General features: G+C 44.8%; 1 protein-coding gene across 1 annotated transcript in view; it reads left to right on the forward strand.

Moving 5' to 3' along the window:
- Nucleotides 1-17,423, forward strand: part of myo5b (myosin VB) — a 298,879-nt gene that overhangs the window by 239,811 nt on the left and 41,645 nt on the right. Inside the window, exons 23-26 of the mRNA XM_078222329.1 lie at nucleotides 7,750-7,843; nucleotides 8,742-8,890; nucleotides 13,021-13,140; nucleotides 16,096-16,230. Coding sequence (XP_078078455.1) covers nucleotides 7,750-7,843; nucleotides 8,742-8,890; nucleotides 13,021-13,140; nucleotides 16,096-16,230 — 498 coding nt within the window. The remainder of the gene's footprint in view (nucleotides 1-7,749; nucleotides 7,844-8,741; nucleotides 8,891-13,020; nucleotides 13,141-16,095; nucleotides 16,231-17,423) is intronic.

Below are 17,423 nucleotides of genomic sequence, written 5' to 3' on the forward strand. Positions count from 1 at the left end.
GCTTTTGACAAAGTCCCACGTAAGAGATTAGTGTGCAAAATTAAAGCACATGGGATTGGGGGCAATATATTGAGATGGATGGAAAACTGGTGGGCAGACAGGGAACAAAGAATAGGAATAGCTGGGTCTTTTCCAAATGACAGGCAGTGACTCATGAGGTACCACAGGGATCAGTCCTCGGGCCCCAGCTATTCACTATATATATATTTATATAATGTGTATATATATATATAAATAAATGATTTTTAGACAAGTGAACTCAATGTAATATCTCCAAATTTGCAGATGACACAAAGCTGGGTGGGAGGATGAGTTGTGAGGAGGTTGCAGAGATCCATCAGTGTGATTTGGAAATTGATTGGCAGATGCAGTATAATTTGGATAAATGTGTGGTTATCCACTTTAGTAGCAAAAATAGGAAGGCAGATTACTATCTGGCCATAAATTAAGAGAGGGGACTGTGCAACGAGACCTGGGTATCTTTGTACACCATTCATTGAAGATAAGCATGCAGGTGCAGCAGGCAGTAAAAAATGCAAATGGTATGTTGGCCTTTAAAGCGAGAGAATTCGAGTATAGGAACAGGGATATCTTGATGCAATTATACAGGGCCTTGGGAGGCCAAGCCTGGAATATTGTGTGCAGTTTTGGTCTCCTTATGGAGGTATGCTCTTGCCCTAGAGGGAGTGCTTAGAAGGTTTACCAGACTGATGTACGAGGAGAAATTGAGTCGGTTAGGATTGTGTTCGCTGGAGTTTAGAAGAGTGAGGGGGGAATCTCATAGAAACCTATAAAATTCTAACGGGAATAGACAGGGTAGATGCAAGAAGTATGTTCACCATGGCGGGGGACCAGGTGTCACAATTTGAGGATACAGGGTAGACCATTTAGGATAAAGATTAGAAATTTCTTCACCCAGAGAGGTCAGCCTGTGGAATTTGCTACCACAGAAAATAGTTAAGATTGAGGCCAAACATTGAATGTTTCTAAGAAGCAATTAGATATAGCACTTGAGGCAAAGGGGATCAAAGGATATGGAGGGGAGGCGGGATCAGGCTATTGAGTTGGATGATCAGCCATGATCGTGATGAATGGCAGAGCAGGCTCGAAGGGCTGAATGGCCTCCTCCTGCTCCTATTTTTTATGTTTCTATTATTAGGGCAGTGTAGATGGGAAACAATGCTATATCTAATTGGCACTATTCTCGAGCTGAAAGCGGTTGATACTGACAGTGAAAAAAGTGGGAAAATGTTCTATTCTCCAGCACTTGTGAATGTGAGTGAAGAAAAACGATATCTGAGGAGAGGTGTCTCTGAGGCAGAACATTTTGCCACAATATGCTGATATTTTGCAGCATAATTTACTCACCATGGTGCTGTTTGCCTCATCAGTTGATTCAGATCATCTCCATTAATGTTGGCTGTGTAAACGGGTCCAAAGGGCATGCCTTTGCTCTGCATACACATTATCTGAGGGAGAAAAATCAATCATGGCATCAAACCCATGTGCAAAGTCTGATCTTTCTGTGAGCTACTGATAAACTCTAAAGAATTCAGTTCATCTCTGTTTACTTAGTTGCTATAATTTACAGATTTAATTATACTAAGTACAAAAATGGAAATTGCATAACAAGTAGCAGGGATGTGGAGGAGCAGATTGGGAAGCAGATCCTGGAGAGATGTGATAATAACAGAGTGGTCGTGATGGGAGATTTTAATTTCCCAAATATCGATTGGAATATCCCCAGGGCAAGGGGTTTAGATGGGGAGGAGTTTGTTGGGTGTGTTCAGGAGGGCTTCCTGACAGTACGTGGATAAGCCTACAAGAGGAGAGGCTGTACTTGATTTGGTATTGGGGAATGAACCTGGGCAGGTGTCAGATCTCTCAGTGGGAGAGCATTTTGGGGATAGTGATCATAACTCTATCTCCTTTACATTAGCATTGGAGAGAGACAGGATCAGTCAAGCTAGGAAAGTGTTTATTTGGAGTAAGGGCAATTATGAGGCTATTAGGCAGGAAATTAGAGGCATAAATTGGAAGGAGGTTTTCTCAGGGAAATATACAGAAGAAATGTGGCAAATTTTCAAGGAAAATTTGTCTGGAGCTTTGCACAGCAACGTTCCAATGAGACAGGGGAGTTATGGTAGGTTACAGGAACCATGGTGCACGAAAGCTGTAACAAATTTAGTCAAGAAGAAAAGAAAAGCCTACAAAAGGTTCAGGGAGCTAGGTAATGTTAGAAATCTAGAAGAGTATACGACTAGTAGGAAGGAACTTACGAGGGAAATTAGAAGAGCAAGAAGGGGTCATGAGAAGGCCTTGGCAGACAGGATAAGTGAAAACCCCAAGGCATTCTACAAGTACGTTAAGAGCAAGAAGATAAGATGTGAAGGAGTAGGACCTATCAAATGTGACGGTGGGAAAGTCTGTATGTAACCGGTAGAAATAGCAGAGGTACTCAATAAATACTTTACTTCAGTATTCACAGTGGAAAAGGATCTTGGTAGTTGCAGTGCAGACTTGCAGTGGACTGAGAAGATTGAGCATGTGGACATTAGGAAAGAGGATGTGCTGGAGCTTTTGAAAAGCATCAAGTTAGATAAATCGCCGGGACCGGATGGGATGTACCCCAGGTTACTGTGGGAGGCGAGGGAAGAGATTGCTGAGCCTCTGGCGATGATCTTTGCGTCATCAATGGAGACGGGAGAGGTTCCGGAGGATTGGAGGATTGCGGATGTGGTTCCGTTATTCAAGAAAGGGAGCAGAGATAGCCCGGGAAATGATAGACCAGTGAGTCTAACCTCAGTGGTTGGTAAGTTGATGAAGAAGATCCTGAGAGACAGGGTTTATGAACATCTGGAGAGGAATAGTATGCTCAGAAATAGCCAGCACGGCTTTGTCCAAGGCAGATCATGCCTTATGAGCCTAATTGAATTTTTTGAAGTTGTAACTAGACACATAGACCAGGGAAGAGCGGTAGATGTAGTTTATATGGATTTCAGGAAGGCGTTTGATAAGGTGCCCCATGCAAGGCTTATTGAGAAAGTGAAAGGGCATGGGATACAAGGGGACATTGCTTTGTGGATTCAGAACTGGCTTGCCCACAGAAGGCAAAGAGTGGTTGTAGATGGGTCTTTTTCAACATGGAGGTCGGTCACCAGGGGGGTGCCCCAGGGATCTGTTCTGGGACCCTTGCTCTTTGTGATTTTTATAAATGACCTGGATGAGGAAGTGGAAGGATGGTTTGGCAAGTTTGCTGATGACACAAAGGTTGGTGGTGTTGTGGATAGTGTAGAGGGATGTCAGCAGTTGCAACGAGACATAGATAAGATGCAGGACTGGGCGGAGAAGTGGCAGATGGACTTCAACCCAGATAAGTGTGTGGTGGTTCATTTTGGCAGGTTGAATAGGATGAAAGAATATAATATTAAGGGTAAGACGCTTGGCAGTGTGGAAGATCAGAAGGATCTTGGGGTCCAGGTTCATAGGACGCTCAAAGCAGCGTCGCAGGTAGGGGCTGTGGTTAAGAAGGCGTATAGAATACTGGTCTTCATCAATAGAGGAATTGAATTTAGAAATCGGGAGTTAATGCTGCAGCTGTATAGGACCCTGGTCAGACCCCACCTGGAGTACTGTGCCCAGTTCTGGTCGCCTCATTACAGAAAGGATGTGGAAGCCATAGAAAGGGTGCAGAGGAGATTTACATGGATGTTGCCTGGATTAGGTGGCATGCCTTATGAGGATAGGTTGAGAGAGCTCGGTCTTTTCTCCTTGGAGAGGCGAAGGATGAGAGGTGACCTGATAGAGGTGTGTAAGATGTTGAGAGGTATTGATAGAGTGGATTGTCAGAGGCTTTTACCCAGGGCTGAAATGATTGCCACAAGAGATCGCAGGTTTAGGGTGCTGGGCAGTAGGTACAGAGGAGATGTTAGGGGTAAGTTTTTCACTCAGAGGGTGGTGGGTGCGTGGAATTGGCTGCCGGTAGTGGTAGTGGAGGCGGATTCGATAGGGTCTTTTAAGAGACTTTTGGATAAGTTCATGGAAGTTAGTAAGATAGAGGGTTATAGGTAAGCCTAGTAGGTAGGGACATGTTCGGTGCAACTTGTGGGCCGATGGGCTTATTTGTGCTGTAGCTTTTCTATGTTCAATGTTCTATTTATTACTCCCGGTTCTACTCGAGTGGAAACACCATCCCTAAATCTACTTTATCAAATATTCATTATAGAAATACTTTATTCAGGTCCATCTCTCCTTTGTAGCGTCTGCCTATTCAGCCTTTCTGACATGGTTTTTCTCTTGTTTAACCTGAGGGGGATGTAGTTCTTTCACCCTTTCTCCAGCTGAAGGCGGCCAATTCATCAGAGTTTGGGATTTTCTTTTCCCAGGGTTTATTAGCCAACAAGGGATCTCCTTGTTACCCTTGGAAAGCAGTAATGAACCTTTCTGCTGAGTAGCAATTATTTGCACAACTGAATGGCTTTGTAGGTAGACCAATCCAAAGGGTATAAAGAATCAATTACATAGAGCAGTTTGGAGCTACACAGACAAATAGCCTAAGACTAAATGGGTGGGGCTGGCAGAGTCCTTTAGCAGATGTACTTGGTTAGCCAGTTTAGTCTTTACAGCAATCGTCCTGCTTTCATGTTCACATTTTTCCCGTGTACAAAGAACAATACAGCACAGGAACAGGCCCTTCGGCCCTCCAAGCCCGCGCCGCTCCCCGGTCCAGGATTGAATCCTGAATCCAGGATCCCCGCCCAATTTTCCAGCCTATCTACATACCAATATCCTATCCACCGAGCTGTCCCTCACAGCTACGATGCTTTGTTCATCACAACCTATTAACTCACCCCCACCCCCCCATTCCAGACCATGTGATCTCCAGGGAGAGGCGAAAACCCAGAGTGAAAACCCCAGGGCCAATATGGGGAAAAAAAATCTGGGAAATTCCTCTCTGACCCCCTGAGGCGATCGAAACGAGTCCAGGAGATCACAATGGCCCTGATCGGAAAATGCTTCCCAACCCTAGTCATTTCCACTTCCACGAACACCATATGAATTCCCTGCCCCCGAGACAGGTTCCCAACTATCCGCAGTAGTTTTACAACTTGCCATGGAGTTTAATTTTATAAACTTTAGCCCAGTACAATAGCCATTACAATACCACAGCCTTTAATTAGGACCTTCCACATTTGTTTGACTCCATATCATGCAACAGTACCTCGATAAACAAGCATTAGAGGAGTTAAATTAAACAGGTTGACAAATATAAATGAAACTTGTTCTAAGATGTTTGAGACGCCAAGTTACTGACCGGAACTGAGAAGCCCAAAATGTCAACTTTCCTTTATCTTGCAGCTGCCTTCATGATGAACAGAATCAACTGAAGCCAAACTTTTTTAATGCCATTTGGTCAGTAATGTGATGTTTCATGTAAAGCAAAAACTTCACCCATCAAGACAAAAGCAAATCACTGCAGATGCTGGAATCTGAAACAAAAACAGAAAATGCTGGAAAATCTCAGCAGGTCTGACAGTAGCGGTGGAGAGAGAACAGAGCCAATGTTTCAAGTCTGGATGGCTCTTCATCAGAGCTTCATTCAGACATGAAACATTAGCTCTGTTCTCTCTCTGCAGATACTGTCAGACCTGCTGAGATTTTCCAGCATTTATTGTTTTTGTAACTTCACCTATTAATTTTGCGCACCGTGAAAAATGAGCTACCTGACTTCTCAGTCAGGTTGCAGGCAATTATGTTGATGTCAACCTGTCAATATTTTGTTGAAGGGTCTCGCACTAATGGTCATTATTAAGCCAAAGGCAATTACTAGGACTGCTTCAGAGAATATTGCAACATTTTATTGCTGAATACTTTTTTGATAAAGTAAAGGGAGACCAATTTCTCTCAGGTTTTTGGAGCTTTCTGTTTCTCCAAATTAATGTCAGAGTGAAAAATCTCTGCAATAAAAGTATGTTTAGAAATTGAAGCTCTGAATCCCGTCTAATGGAATTACACTGAATAAATCAGCACAATTTCTTCTAAATTGTGGCAGGAAAGATCTGATGTAACCCTTTACTCACATTTGTACCATCTGTTTTCAATGATTCTAACTTCATCTAACCACCACCTTGGCTCAATCCCTTCTCTATTCCAAAATCATCTCTAATGTGTGAGCGTATTTCGTGTCTGTTCCAATGGCCTTCAGAGCAGGGGTGTAGTCAGGTTCTAAAGTTAGGGGGAGCGAGCACATAAAAAAGGCGTCACGAGTCAAGGAGTAAATTAATCCCCTTACTCCTCCACACCAGATCGGTGATCAGTAATAAAGTTTCGATAGAGTTAATAACTATTAAAAAGTGTATTTACTTTTTGGAAGCTGGACCAAAGGGCAAGTCTGGAATAAAAACAAATCTTGTGGCAGGCTGCGATGTTCCCTCCCTTTGCTTGGAGTTAAAGGGTTTACACTTGGCAGCTCTCTCGGGATTAATCACCACTGGCGGTGGACATGTCAAAGCTGGTAGAGCCCCCACTACCGGCAAAGGTGCTTCCAACACGGACAGTGCGACCCGGGCACACACCGAGAGGTCTTGGCCGCATCCAAACATCCTGCCAGCGGACCGGACTCCCTGCAACGTCCCAGCCATTCCTGCAGCAACTAATTTAAAGTGGACGGATAAAGCAGACTGGGCACTGACCCTCCCCGATCCTTCCACCGCCCAGGGAGGTGAGCCCTCCATTGCCCTTCCTCCATTGCCCTTCCTCCATTGCCCTTCCTCCATTGCCCTTCCTCCAGCTCCACTCACCCAACTCCGAAGCCGCCGCCATCCTCTCGTGTGCGTGCCAGCCCCGCCGCGACTGCACGAGCTCCTCGCCTTCCAAGCTCCAACCGCCTCCCCTCGTGCCCAGTTGGCCATGCCCTCCGGCTGACAGCTCTCCAGATCAGCAACTGGGAAATGGAGGCAGGCTTGAGGACTCCAGATCTCGGGAAGAGATCTCAGGGGCCCGTGAGGAACACCCCGTTGAAAAGGTGCCACTTTTGAAGAATGTGCTCAGGGGGGGCGGTCGCTCCCCCTCTAGCTACGCCACTGCTTCAGAGATAACTTAATCAATGTACTCTCTCATTTTAATTTTACTTTTCTCCCAAATGTTATGACCTGTTCCAGAATTTCTATTTGCGGGAAAGTCCAAAACTAAAGGTCATAAATAGTTACTAATAAATCCAGTAATGAATTTGGGAGAAAGTTCTTTACTGAGCGTGTTGAGAATGTGGAACTTGCTGCCACGTGAAGTGATTGAGGCAAATAACATTGACGTATTTAACGGGAAGCTAGCTAAATACTGAGGAAGAAAGAAAGAGAAGGATATAGTGGAGTAGGAAGAGGCACATGGAGCATAGACTGCTTGGGCCAAATGATCTGTTTCTGTGCTGCAGTTCCATGCAAACAAAGCTTGACATCCTGATCACTGCTGGAAAGTGCATGTCTTATTGCAGTGCCATTCATAGTTTGCTAATTTATTGATACTGATTGCCAACGGCAACACATGAATCACAGGTGTGAAGTATATCAGCTGTGGAAGTATATCACAACACAAGACAACACTCTCGGGTGATGATAGATAATTGCAGGTGGGCAGAAAAGCCCTTGGCTCACTTTGGAAGGTTTGCTATTTTATGTTCTTTTACCTGAAGCAAGTGGTATTTAAATCAGTAACTATGTTTTAAAGTGGTTGCTTTTGATTTTCTCTTCTTAGCGTGTGCTGTATCTGGAGAAGGAGAATACTCTGCTGAAAAATGAGAAAGAGGAGCTGAACCAGAGCATCAAGAATGAATCCAAAGATCTCACAGGTCTGATTAATTATTTTGGTGGTATCAAGTTCCTCTTGTTTTGGCTGTGACCCTCTTAAACCCTTGTGATTTAGAGGCAAAAGGATGAGATCCGACTGTGCTTAAAGGAGGAATCAGTCTAGTTCCACCAGTACTGGTGTGAGTTATCTATTTAGACATGTTAAGGAAAGCTGTACCTTACGAGATAGGTGAAATTGTTTAACTACTTCTTAATCGCAATGGGGGCGGTTCTCCCAAATAAAAACCAAGTGCCCAATGGGTGGGAAAATCTCCTGTTTTGTGGGTGAACTTAGTTTCATGAATCTCCGGTATTCTGTGCTCCACAGAGTGCTTCGGGGGATTCACACTGGTAAGTGGTGGATGGGTCCTCATCCCGCTGGAGGGACCAGAATCGGCGCACTGAGCAGCCACTGTGTATGCGCTGATCTGTCAGTGGGGAGATAGGTGCATGCGCAGTAGCCCCCCCCATCACCAGCCTTCTGATTTCTTTTCCAGGCTCCCCCCTCACTGCCCCGGTGAGCTACTTGAGTAGTGCAGCAGGCCCCTTACCTTTCCATTCCTTAATACTTGTATTCTCACTACAACGTGCATTAAGTAATCCTTTCTTAGTGCTATAAACAATGTCCAACTCCCTATTTTGTTCAATTGTAGATTTTTTCCTCCACTGTGCCTTGTTTGTATGTAACATGTGCTGAAACTTCCACTGAATGGCACAACAGACTTGAGGGGCTATCTGGCCCACTCCTGTTTTTATGTTCTTAAATAATGCCATTGGCATTTTCCTTTTAAATGCGAGTAAACACCGCAAACCAAGTGTGCAGGGAGCACATGAATCTGAATAGCAACATTTATTTTCTGCCTCGACCCATTGCCTATAACAAGATTGCACTCTCTACAGAAAAACTCACACACAAGTCAGCGAAGGAAAATGAGCTGGCAAAGAAGGAGCTGGATGAAGAACGCTCTCGTTATCAAAACCTCCTGAAAGAGTATTCCCGTCTGGAGCAGCGCTACGACAATCTGCGTGAGGAAATGACCCTCATCAAGGTGATTTTCTAAAGCCAAACATTCTAATTCGGTTTTTTTAAAACAAAAATGTATATAGTGAAAATGCACAATGCTTGAGACTGAGCAGCACTTGTGTATATTTCTAAACTCTGGTGCAATTTGTATCAGGAAATGGCCAAAATTAGGGCCAATTTCCATCTCTGTTGCATCTTACAATGTGGTCATGGATAGGCTGCACATCAGTGTCTTGGGTAGATGTTAGAAAAGTCACAGACAAAGTAGATGAAAAGAGGGCACGGAAATCATTTATATGATTTCCCAGTTAACAAGGGTGCCGGAAACTATGTTCAACCGACCAAGAAAACGGTTTCGGAAAGCTAGTAAAAATTGCATTTAGGTCCCAATGATGTCATCGGGACCCAATATCCATGAGATTAAAAAGGACCTGCCAACTTCAAGCAGGTGCCCTTGCCAACCTGCTCATTGGAAGAGCAGGTGAAAATGGGACGTGGCAGCTTCTGGCAATCAAACATCAGGTAAGTAACTGGTCAGGTTAGCTGTCAATCCAGCAGGATTAAGATTGCCCACATCATGTCTGAGGAAGAATGGGAGAAGGTTCTCCGTTCCCAGTGGAATGCCATGCTCACGCAGCATACGAGTCAGAGATAGGACTACAGCACTGTTGGTCAGAGAATCGAGCTCTGTGTGGGTCAGGCATTATCCTGGAAGTGCATCACCTTAGAATCGCCTCATTCCCCAAATGGAGACATTGCAGGAGCAAATCACAGTCTTGCAAGAGTATTTTGTTCTGTTGGCGCTCATCAATATGATAGAGTAGTTTTACATCTGGAGTGGATCCGAGGTACAGGGCCACACTCGAACACAATGAGTTTTGGATGCCCAGTGCAAATCTCTCTGATTCGTGTTTCTAAAACACCACTTATACTTCTCATCACTATTTGAATTGTGTTTCGAGAGCCAATCAAAGGGGACTGTTAATTTGTGGGCCATCAACACAATTCTTAAGAGAGATGATGTATTGGAGGGAACATCAAATGAAGCTTTGTGGATAGGACTTAGGAATGAAAAAAGGGGAGCCACATTGTTGGTGTTTATTATAGATCCCCAGATAGAGGGATATTGAGGAGCAAATACGTGCTCAGTTTGTGGAGGTGTGTAAAAATAATAACAATAGGGTTATTATATTAGGTCATTCCAACTTTCCCAACTTTAACCGGGATGTACAGTGATGAGTACTTGGATGGAGTAGATTTCTTGAAATGTGTGCAGGAGAACATTTTAAATCAATATGTGGAGGGTCCAACAAGGGAGGGAGCTGTGCTGGACCCGATTCTGGGAATGAAGCCAGACAGATCATAGAATCATAGAAACTCTACAGTGCAGAAGGAGGCCATTTGGCCCATCGGGTCTGCACTGACCACAATCCCACCCAGGCCCTACCCCCATATCCCTACATATTTATCCACTAATCCCTCTAACCTACGCATCTCAGGACTCTAAGAGGCAATCTTTAGCATGGCCAATCAACCTGACCTGCACATCTTTGGACTGAGAGAGGAAACCGGAGCACCCGGAGGAAACCCACGCAGACACGAGGAGAATGTGCAAACTCCACACAGACAGTGACCCAAGCTGGGAATCGAACCCAGGTCCCTGGAGCTGTGAAGCAGCAGTGCTACCGTGCCGCCCTGTTAAGGTGGTGGTGGGGGAGCATTTTAGTGATAGCGATCCAACACGGTACAATTTAAGCTTGTTATGGACAAGGAAATAAACAAGCTGCAAAAAAAAACTTTGGATTGGGGGAGAGCGGATTTTAGTAAAATAAGACACGCTGGCACAGTGGTTAGCACTGCTGCCTCACAACGCCAGGGACCCGGGTTCGATTCCCAGCTTGGGAAACTGTGTGGAGTTTTCACATTCTCCCCGTGTCTGCGTGGGTTTCCTCCGGGTGCTCCAGTGCACTGTGTCAGCCAGTGTCTAGTGGTGTACTGTAGGGATCTGTGCTGGGTCCCCTATTATTCGTCATTTGTATAAATTACACTGATGGCTATGTTGGGGATAGGATTAGTAAGTTCACAGATGACACAAAATTTGGATGCGTGGTTAACAGTGAGGTGGAGAGTCTTGGGCTACAAGAAGATATAGACAGAATGGTCAAATGGGCATTTGATAAGTGGCAGATGGAATGTAACCAGAAAAGTGTGAGGCCATACGCTTTGGAAGGAGTAATTTGACAAGAAAGTATTCAATGAGTAGTAGGACACTAGGAAGTTCTGTGGAACAAAGGGACCTTGGTGTGTTTGTGCACAGATTTCTGACGGAAGGGCATGTTAGGGTGGTGGAAAAGGCATAGAGGACACTTGCCTTTATCAATTGAGGGATAGATTACAAAAGCAGGGAAGTCGTGTTGGAGTTGTATCAAACTTTGGTGAAGCCACAGCTGTAGTACTTTGTGCAGTTCTGGTCACAACATTATCAGAAGGATGTGATTGCACTGGAGGAGATTCACCAGGATGCTGCCTGGGATGGAACATTTAAGTTATGAAGAGAGGTTGGATAGGCTTGGGTTGTTTTCGTTGGAGCAGAGAAGACTGAGGGGTGACCTGATCAAGGTGTACAAGATTATGAGAGATGTGGACAGAGTGGATAAGGAGCAGCTGTTTCCCCTTAGTTGAAGGGTCTGTCATGAGGGAACATAGATTCAAGGTGAGGGGCAGGAGGTTTAGGGGGGATGTGAGGAAAAGCTTTTTTTCCCCAAAGGATAGTGACAGACTGGAATGCGCTGCCTGGAAGGGTGGTGGAGGCAGGTTGCCTCACATCTTTTGAAAAGTATCTGGATGAGTACTCAGCACATCACAACATTCAGGGCTATGGGCCAAGTGTTGTCAGATGGGATTAGGTGGGAGTTCAAGTGTTTCTGATGTGTCAGTGCGGACTCGATGGGCTGAAGGGCCTCTTCTGCGTTGTATAATTCAGTGATTAAGTCAGTCATATCTTCCAGGTTGATGGTAAAATAGGACTTCAGTCTATAATAATAGAAAAAGAGTGTGAAAGATAAATATGATTACTCCCTTGGCTCATTTCCCCCCCTGAACTTGCTAACAAACTGAGTGTTTGGCATCAGCAGTCCCATTCTTCTTCTGTAATACGTGATTTACATCGCAAGTAGAAGCAGGATTAGGCCATGAGTCCCTTCAAGCCTGCTCCGCCATTCGTTATGATCAAGGCTGATCATCCAACTCACTAATCTATTCTTGCTTTCCCCCCAAATCCTTTGATCCCTTGAGCCCGAAGAGCTATATTGAACTCCTTCTTGAAAACATACAATGTTTTGGCCTCAACTACTTTCTGTGGTAGAGAATTCCACAGGTTCACCACTCTCTAGGTGAAGAGATTTCTCCTCATCTCAGTCCTAAATGGTTTACCCCCTATCCTTAAGACTGTAACCCCTGGTTCTGGACTCCCCAGTCATTGGGAACATTTGAATTTAGGGAGGTTATCCTTGGAAAGAATCACAGCCAAGTTTAGTTTTGGGCTCATTCTATATTCATACATCCTCAGTCAGGACTGGGAGGAATAAACTAAAATCAATATTCGCCTCTGTCAAGCAGAGACACAGGTTAGTTGTACTGGTGACTCTATAGCTCTACCTGAAATTAACGACAGTAAGAAGTCTCACAGCACCAGGTTGAGACCAACAGGTTTCTTTGGAATCACAAGCTTTCGGAGCACTGCTCCTTCATCAGGTGAGTCATTCAGCAAGGAGCAGCGCTCTGAAAGCTCATGATTCCAAATAAACCTGTTGGACTTTAACCTGCTGTGAGAGACTTCTTACTGTGTCCACCCCAGTCCAACACCGGCATATCCACATCATGAAATTACCTAAACATCCAGAAGAGGGATTTAATATGGGATCCTGTGGTTTGTGTGACTCAGTTTCACTTTGGGAAATACTTTTCTCTATGTAATTTGGAGAGCTCTTGTATAAAACACTTGTCTAAGACATGTTCAGTTCAGGTAAGGATATCAATATGGCATGACATAGTGGCACTCTAATGTTGTGAAGTTCAAAGGTTCTAAAATTACTTTTGTCAATGATTCCTTTCTTTCATTCCACTAATTCCCATTTATTTATAAAATTATTACAGCACACCCCAGGCCACCGGAGAAATCCCTCAAATCAAAGCAGCCTCGGATCGGATTCTAACTACCCTTCCATCTCTACATCTGAGGTTGGAGATACAGAGGATGTGGTACAGTTGGTGGAGGTGAGACACATGACAGGTTTTGAATTCTGTAATTTTACGACACAAATATTTACAATTCCGCAAGAAACAATGAAAAAAACACTAAGTGCATCTAAAAATGAATCGGACATGCAGCATTTTTCTCATCATAGATTCGTGTAGTGCAGAATTTACCCATCAGCTCTAGAATGACACCTCTAAATAAAGCCACTTCCATGTTATTTTCCAATAGCCCTGCAAATCTTTCCTTTTTTAAATAGGTAGCCAACTCCTTTTTTAAAGTTATTCCGTTTCCACCATCCTTTCAGACAGTGCATTCCAAGTCATAACTCTCTGTTGAGGTTATGCTAAGCATGATGAAAGAATAACACTGGAACTCTGGGTGACTAACTGTCTCCATCTTCCATTCTTTTCAAAGTTAGCAGAGTGTCCGTTGGATAGTTCGATCTGACCCTCCAACAAATCCTTTGTGAACTATAATTGCGGGAATTATTCTCTTTCAAGTCACTTGATTTAACATTTAGGAAGCAAGAAAGGTACGTCACTTTGTCATCTGTCCACGGGCCGTGTACCATCCACTCCATTTTCAATCTCTTCCCACCCCAATTGATTTTCTAAGGGAGTGCTCTGCAGATGTGTTTACTGCTTGCTCAACCCCCTCATTCCCATGGCGGAACAAGCAAAACCTATAATAACTCTTCACTCCAGACTCTACATCAAATCTTCCTTGGCTTGATCTTTGGATGGTTCCAGCAGCCGTCATAACCGTCTTGGAAACAGTATATATTTTTTTGAAACAGTATATCCTTTTTCTTCAGAGGTTTTTACAAACACAGAAAATAGGTGCAAGAGTAGGCCATTTTGCCCTTTGAGCCTGCACCACCATTCAATATGATCATGATTGATCATGCACTTTCAATATCCCACTCCCACTTTCTCTCCATTCCCCTTGATCCTTTTAGCCACAAGGGCCATGTCCAGCTCCCTCTTGAACATATCTAACAATTGGCCCCAACAAATTTCTGTGGTAGAGAATTCCACAGGTACACAACTCTCTGGGCCCGATTTTGCCATCAGGTTGCGCCCATTTTTGGGCACGAAAACTTGGTAAAGTTGGGTGTGAGGCGAGTAGCGCCATCCGCATCCACCTCCACGCTGGTTTCCCCTTGACCAAAGCCCGAAAATGGCCACGATCGGGACCGCACCCGAAACAGGCGCCACGGCTATTTAAATGCATTTGCAAAATGTAGATTCACGCGCTCCAGTTAGTAAGGCGGTAAGTGCTGAGCGTCCGATGGCTCTCTGCTTGAGATCGGTGGGGGGGGGGGGGGGGGGGGGGGGAGGCGCGGAGAGGTTGGGAAGGAGGGGTCCGCTGCCACTCTGCCTGAGATCGGTTGGGGTGGAGGGGGATAAGGGGGTCGGTAATATTGTGGGGGGTGAGGCAATGTCAGGGGGGGCCAGGTGGAGGCATTATCCGGCCCGTGAGCGATGTGGCAGGGGAGCCGCATTGTATCTTTTTTTCTGCGCATGCACATGGAGGCGCCGATCGGAGCTGCAGGATTTCGGGCGTGTTAAGCCCCACCCACAGGCTTGTGTAGCGCGATTCCGAATTGCTGATATTTTTTCAGGCATAGTGCGTATGGGGGTGCCTGAGAACAGGTCTAAAAGTCTGAAACACTCCCAGTTTCAAGTCCATCCAGCACTTAGAATCAAAATTATAAAATAGGGCCCTCTGAGTGAAGAAGTTCTTCCTCATCTCACTCCTGAATGGCTTACTCTTTATTCTTAGACCGTGACCCCTAGTTCTGCACTTCCCCAACATCGGGAACATTCTTCCCGTATCTAGCCTGTCCAGTCCCATCAGGATTTTATATGCTTCTATGAGATCCCTTCTCATTCTTCTAAATTCCAGTGAGTACAAGCCCAGTTGATCCAGTCTCTTCATATGTCAGCCCTGCCATTCAGGGAATGCTGGCCTTTATCAATCAAGGGATTGAGTTTAGGAGTCCGGGGATAATGATGCAGCTATATAAGACCCTCGTCAGACCCCACTTGGAGTACTGTGCTCAGTTCTGGTCGCCTCATTACAGGAAGGATGTGGAAAAGATTGAAAGGGTGCAGAGGCGATTTACAAGGATGTTGCCTGGATTGAGTGGCATGCCTTATGAGGATAGGCTGAGGGAGCTCGGTCTTTTCTCCTTGGAGGGACGTAGGATGAGAGGAGACCTAATAGAGGTATATAAGATGTTGAGAGGCATAGATCGGGTGGACTCTGAGGCTTTTCCCAGGGTGGAAATGGCTACTACGAGAGGACACAGGTTTAAGGTGCTGGGAAGTAGGTACAGAGGAGATGTCAGGGGTAAGTTTTTCACTGAGGGTGGTGGGCGAGTGGAATCGGCTGCCGTCAGTGGTGGTGGAGGCAAACTCAATCAATAGGGTCTTTTAAGAGACTTCTGGATGAGTACATGGGACTTAATAGGATGGAGGGTTATAGGTAGGCCTAAAAGGTAGGGATATGTTCGGCACAACTTGTGGGGCCAAAGGGCCTGTTTTGTGCTGTAGTTTTCTATGTTTCTGAGTCTGTGAACCTTTGCTGGACTCCCTCAATAGCAAGAATGTCTTTCCTCAGACTAGGAGACCAAAACTGCACACAATATTCAAGGTGTGGCCTCACCATCCTGTATAACTGCAGCAAGACATCCTTACTTCTATACTCAAAATTTTTAATTAAAGAAAGAGAAATGAATGAACAAGCACCAGATCTTGCTCCCCACACCTGATAATGATGAACAGCCTCATATGAGCTTAGTGACGCCATGGGCAGAAAGGTCTGTGTATTGTGCAGTCACCTTGGTGTAATGCATAGCTACTTTTGTCAATACATTTAATGACAGATCCTCGTCAGCTGATTCAGGAAGTGGTCTTTGGTGGAAAGTTGCCTGGTTTGGTATATTTCAGATCTTTTTTTCTTCACAGGAAGCAGGCTTGGAGAATGCTGCCATGGATATGACTATATTCCTGAAGCTGCAGAAACGAGTGCGGGAACTGGAACAAGAAAGAAAGTCATTGCGTGCTGAGGTTGAACGAAAAGAAGCTGCAGAAACAAAGAAGGTGATACAGTAATAAATGAACTCAGAAACTGTTGTGCATGACCTCTTTAAAATACAAAATTCACCAAGCTTCATGCCTCAACGCTAACTGTATTTACAATATCACAGGCAACCTTTTTTGTTATTAAATAATAATGGAGATTTTCTTATCAATAACAATTCCTCCTCAGTAGCTCATGGATGAAATGTACCATCTTATGTATTATAGAATCCCTACAGTGCAGATGGAGGCCATTCGGCCCATCAAACCTGCATCAACAATAGGACCTCGGCCCTATCCCTATAATCCTGCGTATTTACCCAGCTAATCCCCCTGCCACTAACGGCAATTTAGCTTGACCCATCAACCTAATCCATACATCTTTGGAGTGTGGGAGGAAACCGGAGCACCTGGAGGAAACCCATGCGGACATGGGGTGAATATACAAACGCCACACAGACAGTCACCTGAGGCTAGAGTTGAACCCGGGTGCCTGGCAGTATGCGGCAGCAGTACTAACCACTGTGCCATCGTGCCATACAAACCTTGAAGTCTTTAGGTTCAATTCCTGCTCTGATTTTAGCTGCGGCAGCCACAATGGATCCTATAATTGGCCACATCACTTATTGACCAGTGAAGAAAATAGTTGCCGCAGGTTCCCTTTCACCTCTCTGGATTTTGGTTGATGCCCAGATGATAAATGGTTGAGATCGTTCATTGTCCATCATCACCAGGACTTGAGCAGTGTTTATGGACACAGCACCCTTCATTTGTGAGACGGGTAGAGAATGAGAAAAACAATCTCCAAACAAGTGCACAGCAGGAAGAAATTTGTCCCATGCTTTGAGATAATTTTATAAAAGCAACATGCCGCTGAAGGAGACAGTGTCCTTGAAAAGTCATCAAAATATGCTGTTAGAAACATTGGCCACAATTTTGTGCCCGTGTTCGCCATGAGTGCAAATGGTGACGGCCCAAAATATTGAGAGAGTCAGAAAATGAGAATCTTGCCGATGGGTTAAGATGGCTTTTCATCAGAACCTCAACTGGAAACATTAACTCTGTTCCTCTTCACAGATGTTGCCTGACCTGCTGAGTATTTCTGACATTTTGTGTTTACATTTCAAATTCCCCACATCTGTAGTATTTTGCTTTTCCCTCACCCCGGGTGTCGTTCCAGTAAACCTTCCCTGCTTCCTCTCCAAGACCCTAAC

The sequence above is a fragment of the Mustelus asterias genome, chromosome 1 (genome assembly GCF_964213995.1).
Source record: "Mustelus asterias chromosome 1, sMusAst1.hap1.1, whole genome shotgun sequence".
Lineage (NCBI taxonomy): Eukaryota > Metazoa > Chordata > Chondrichthyes > Carcharhiniformes > Triakidae > Mustelus > Mustelus asterias.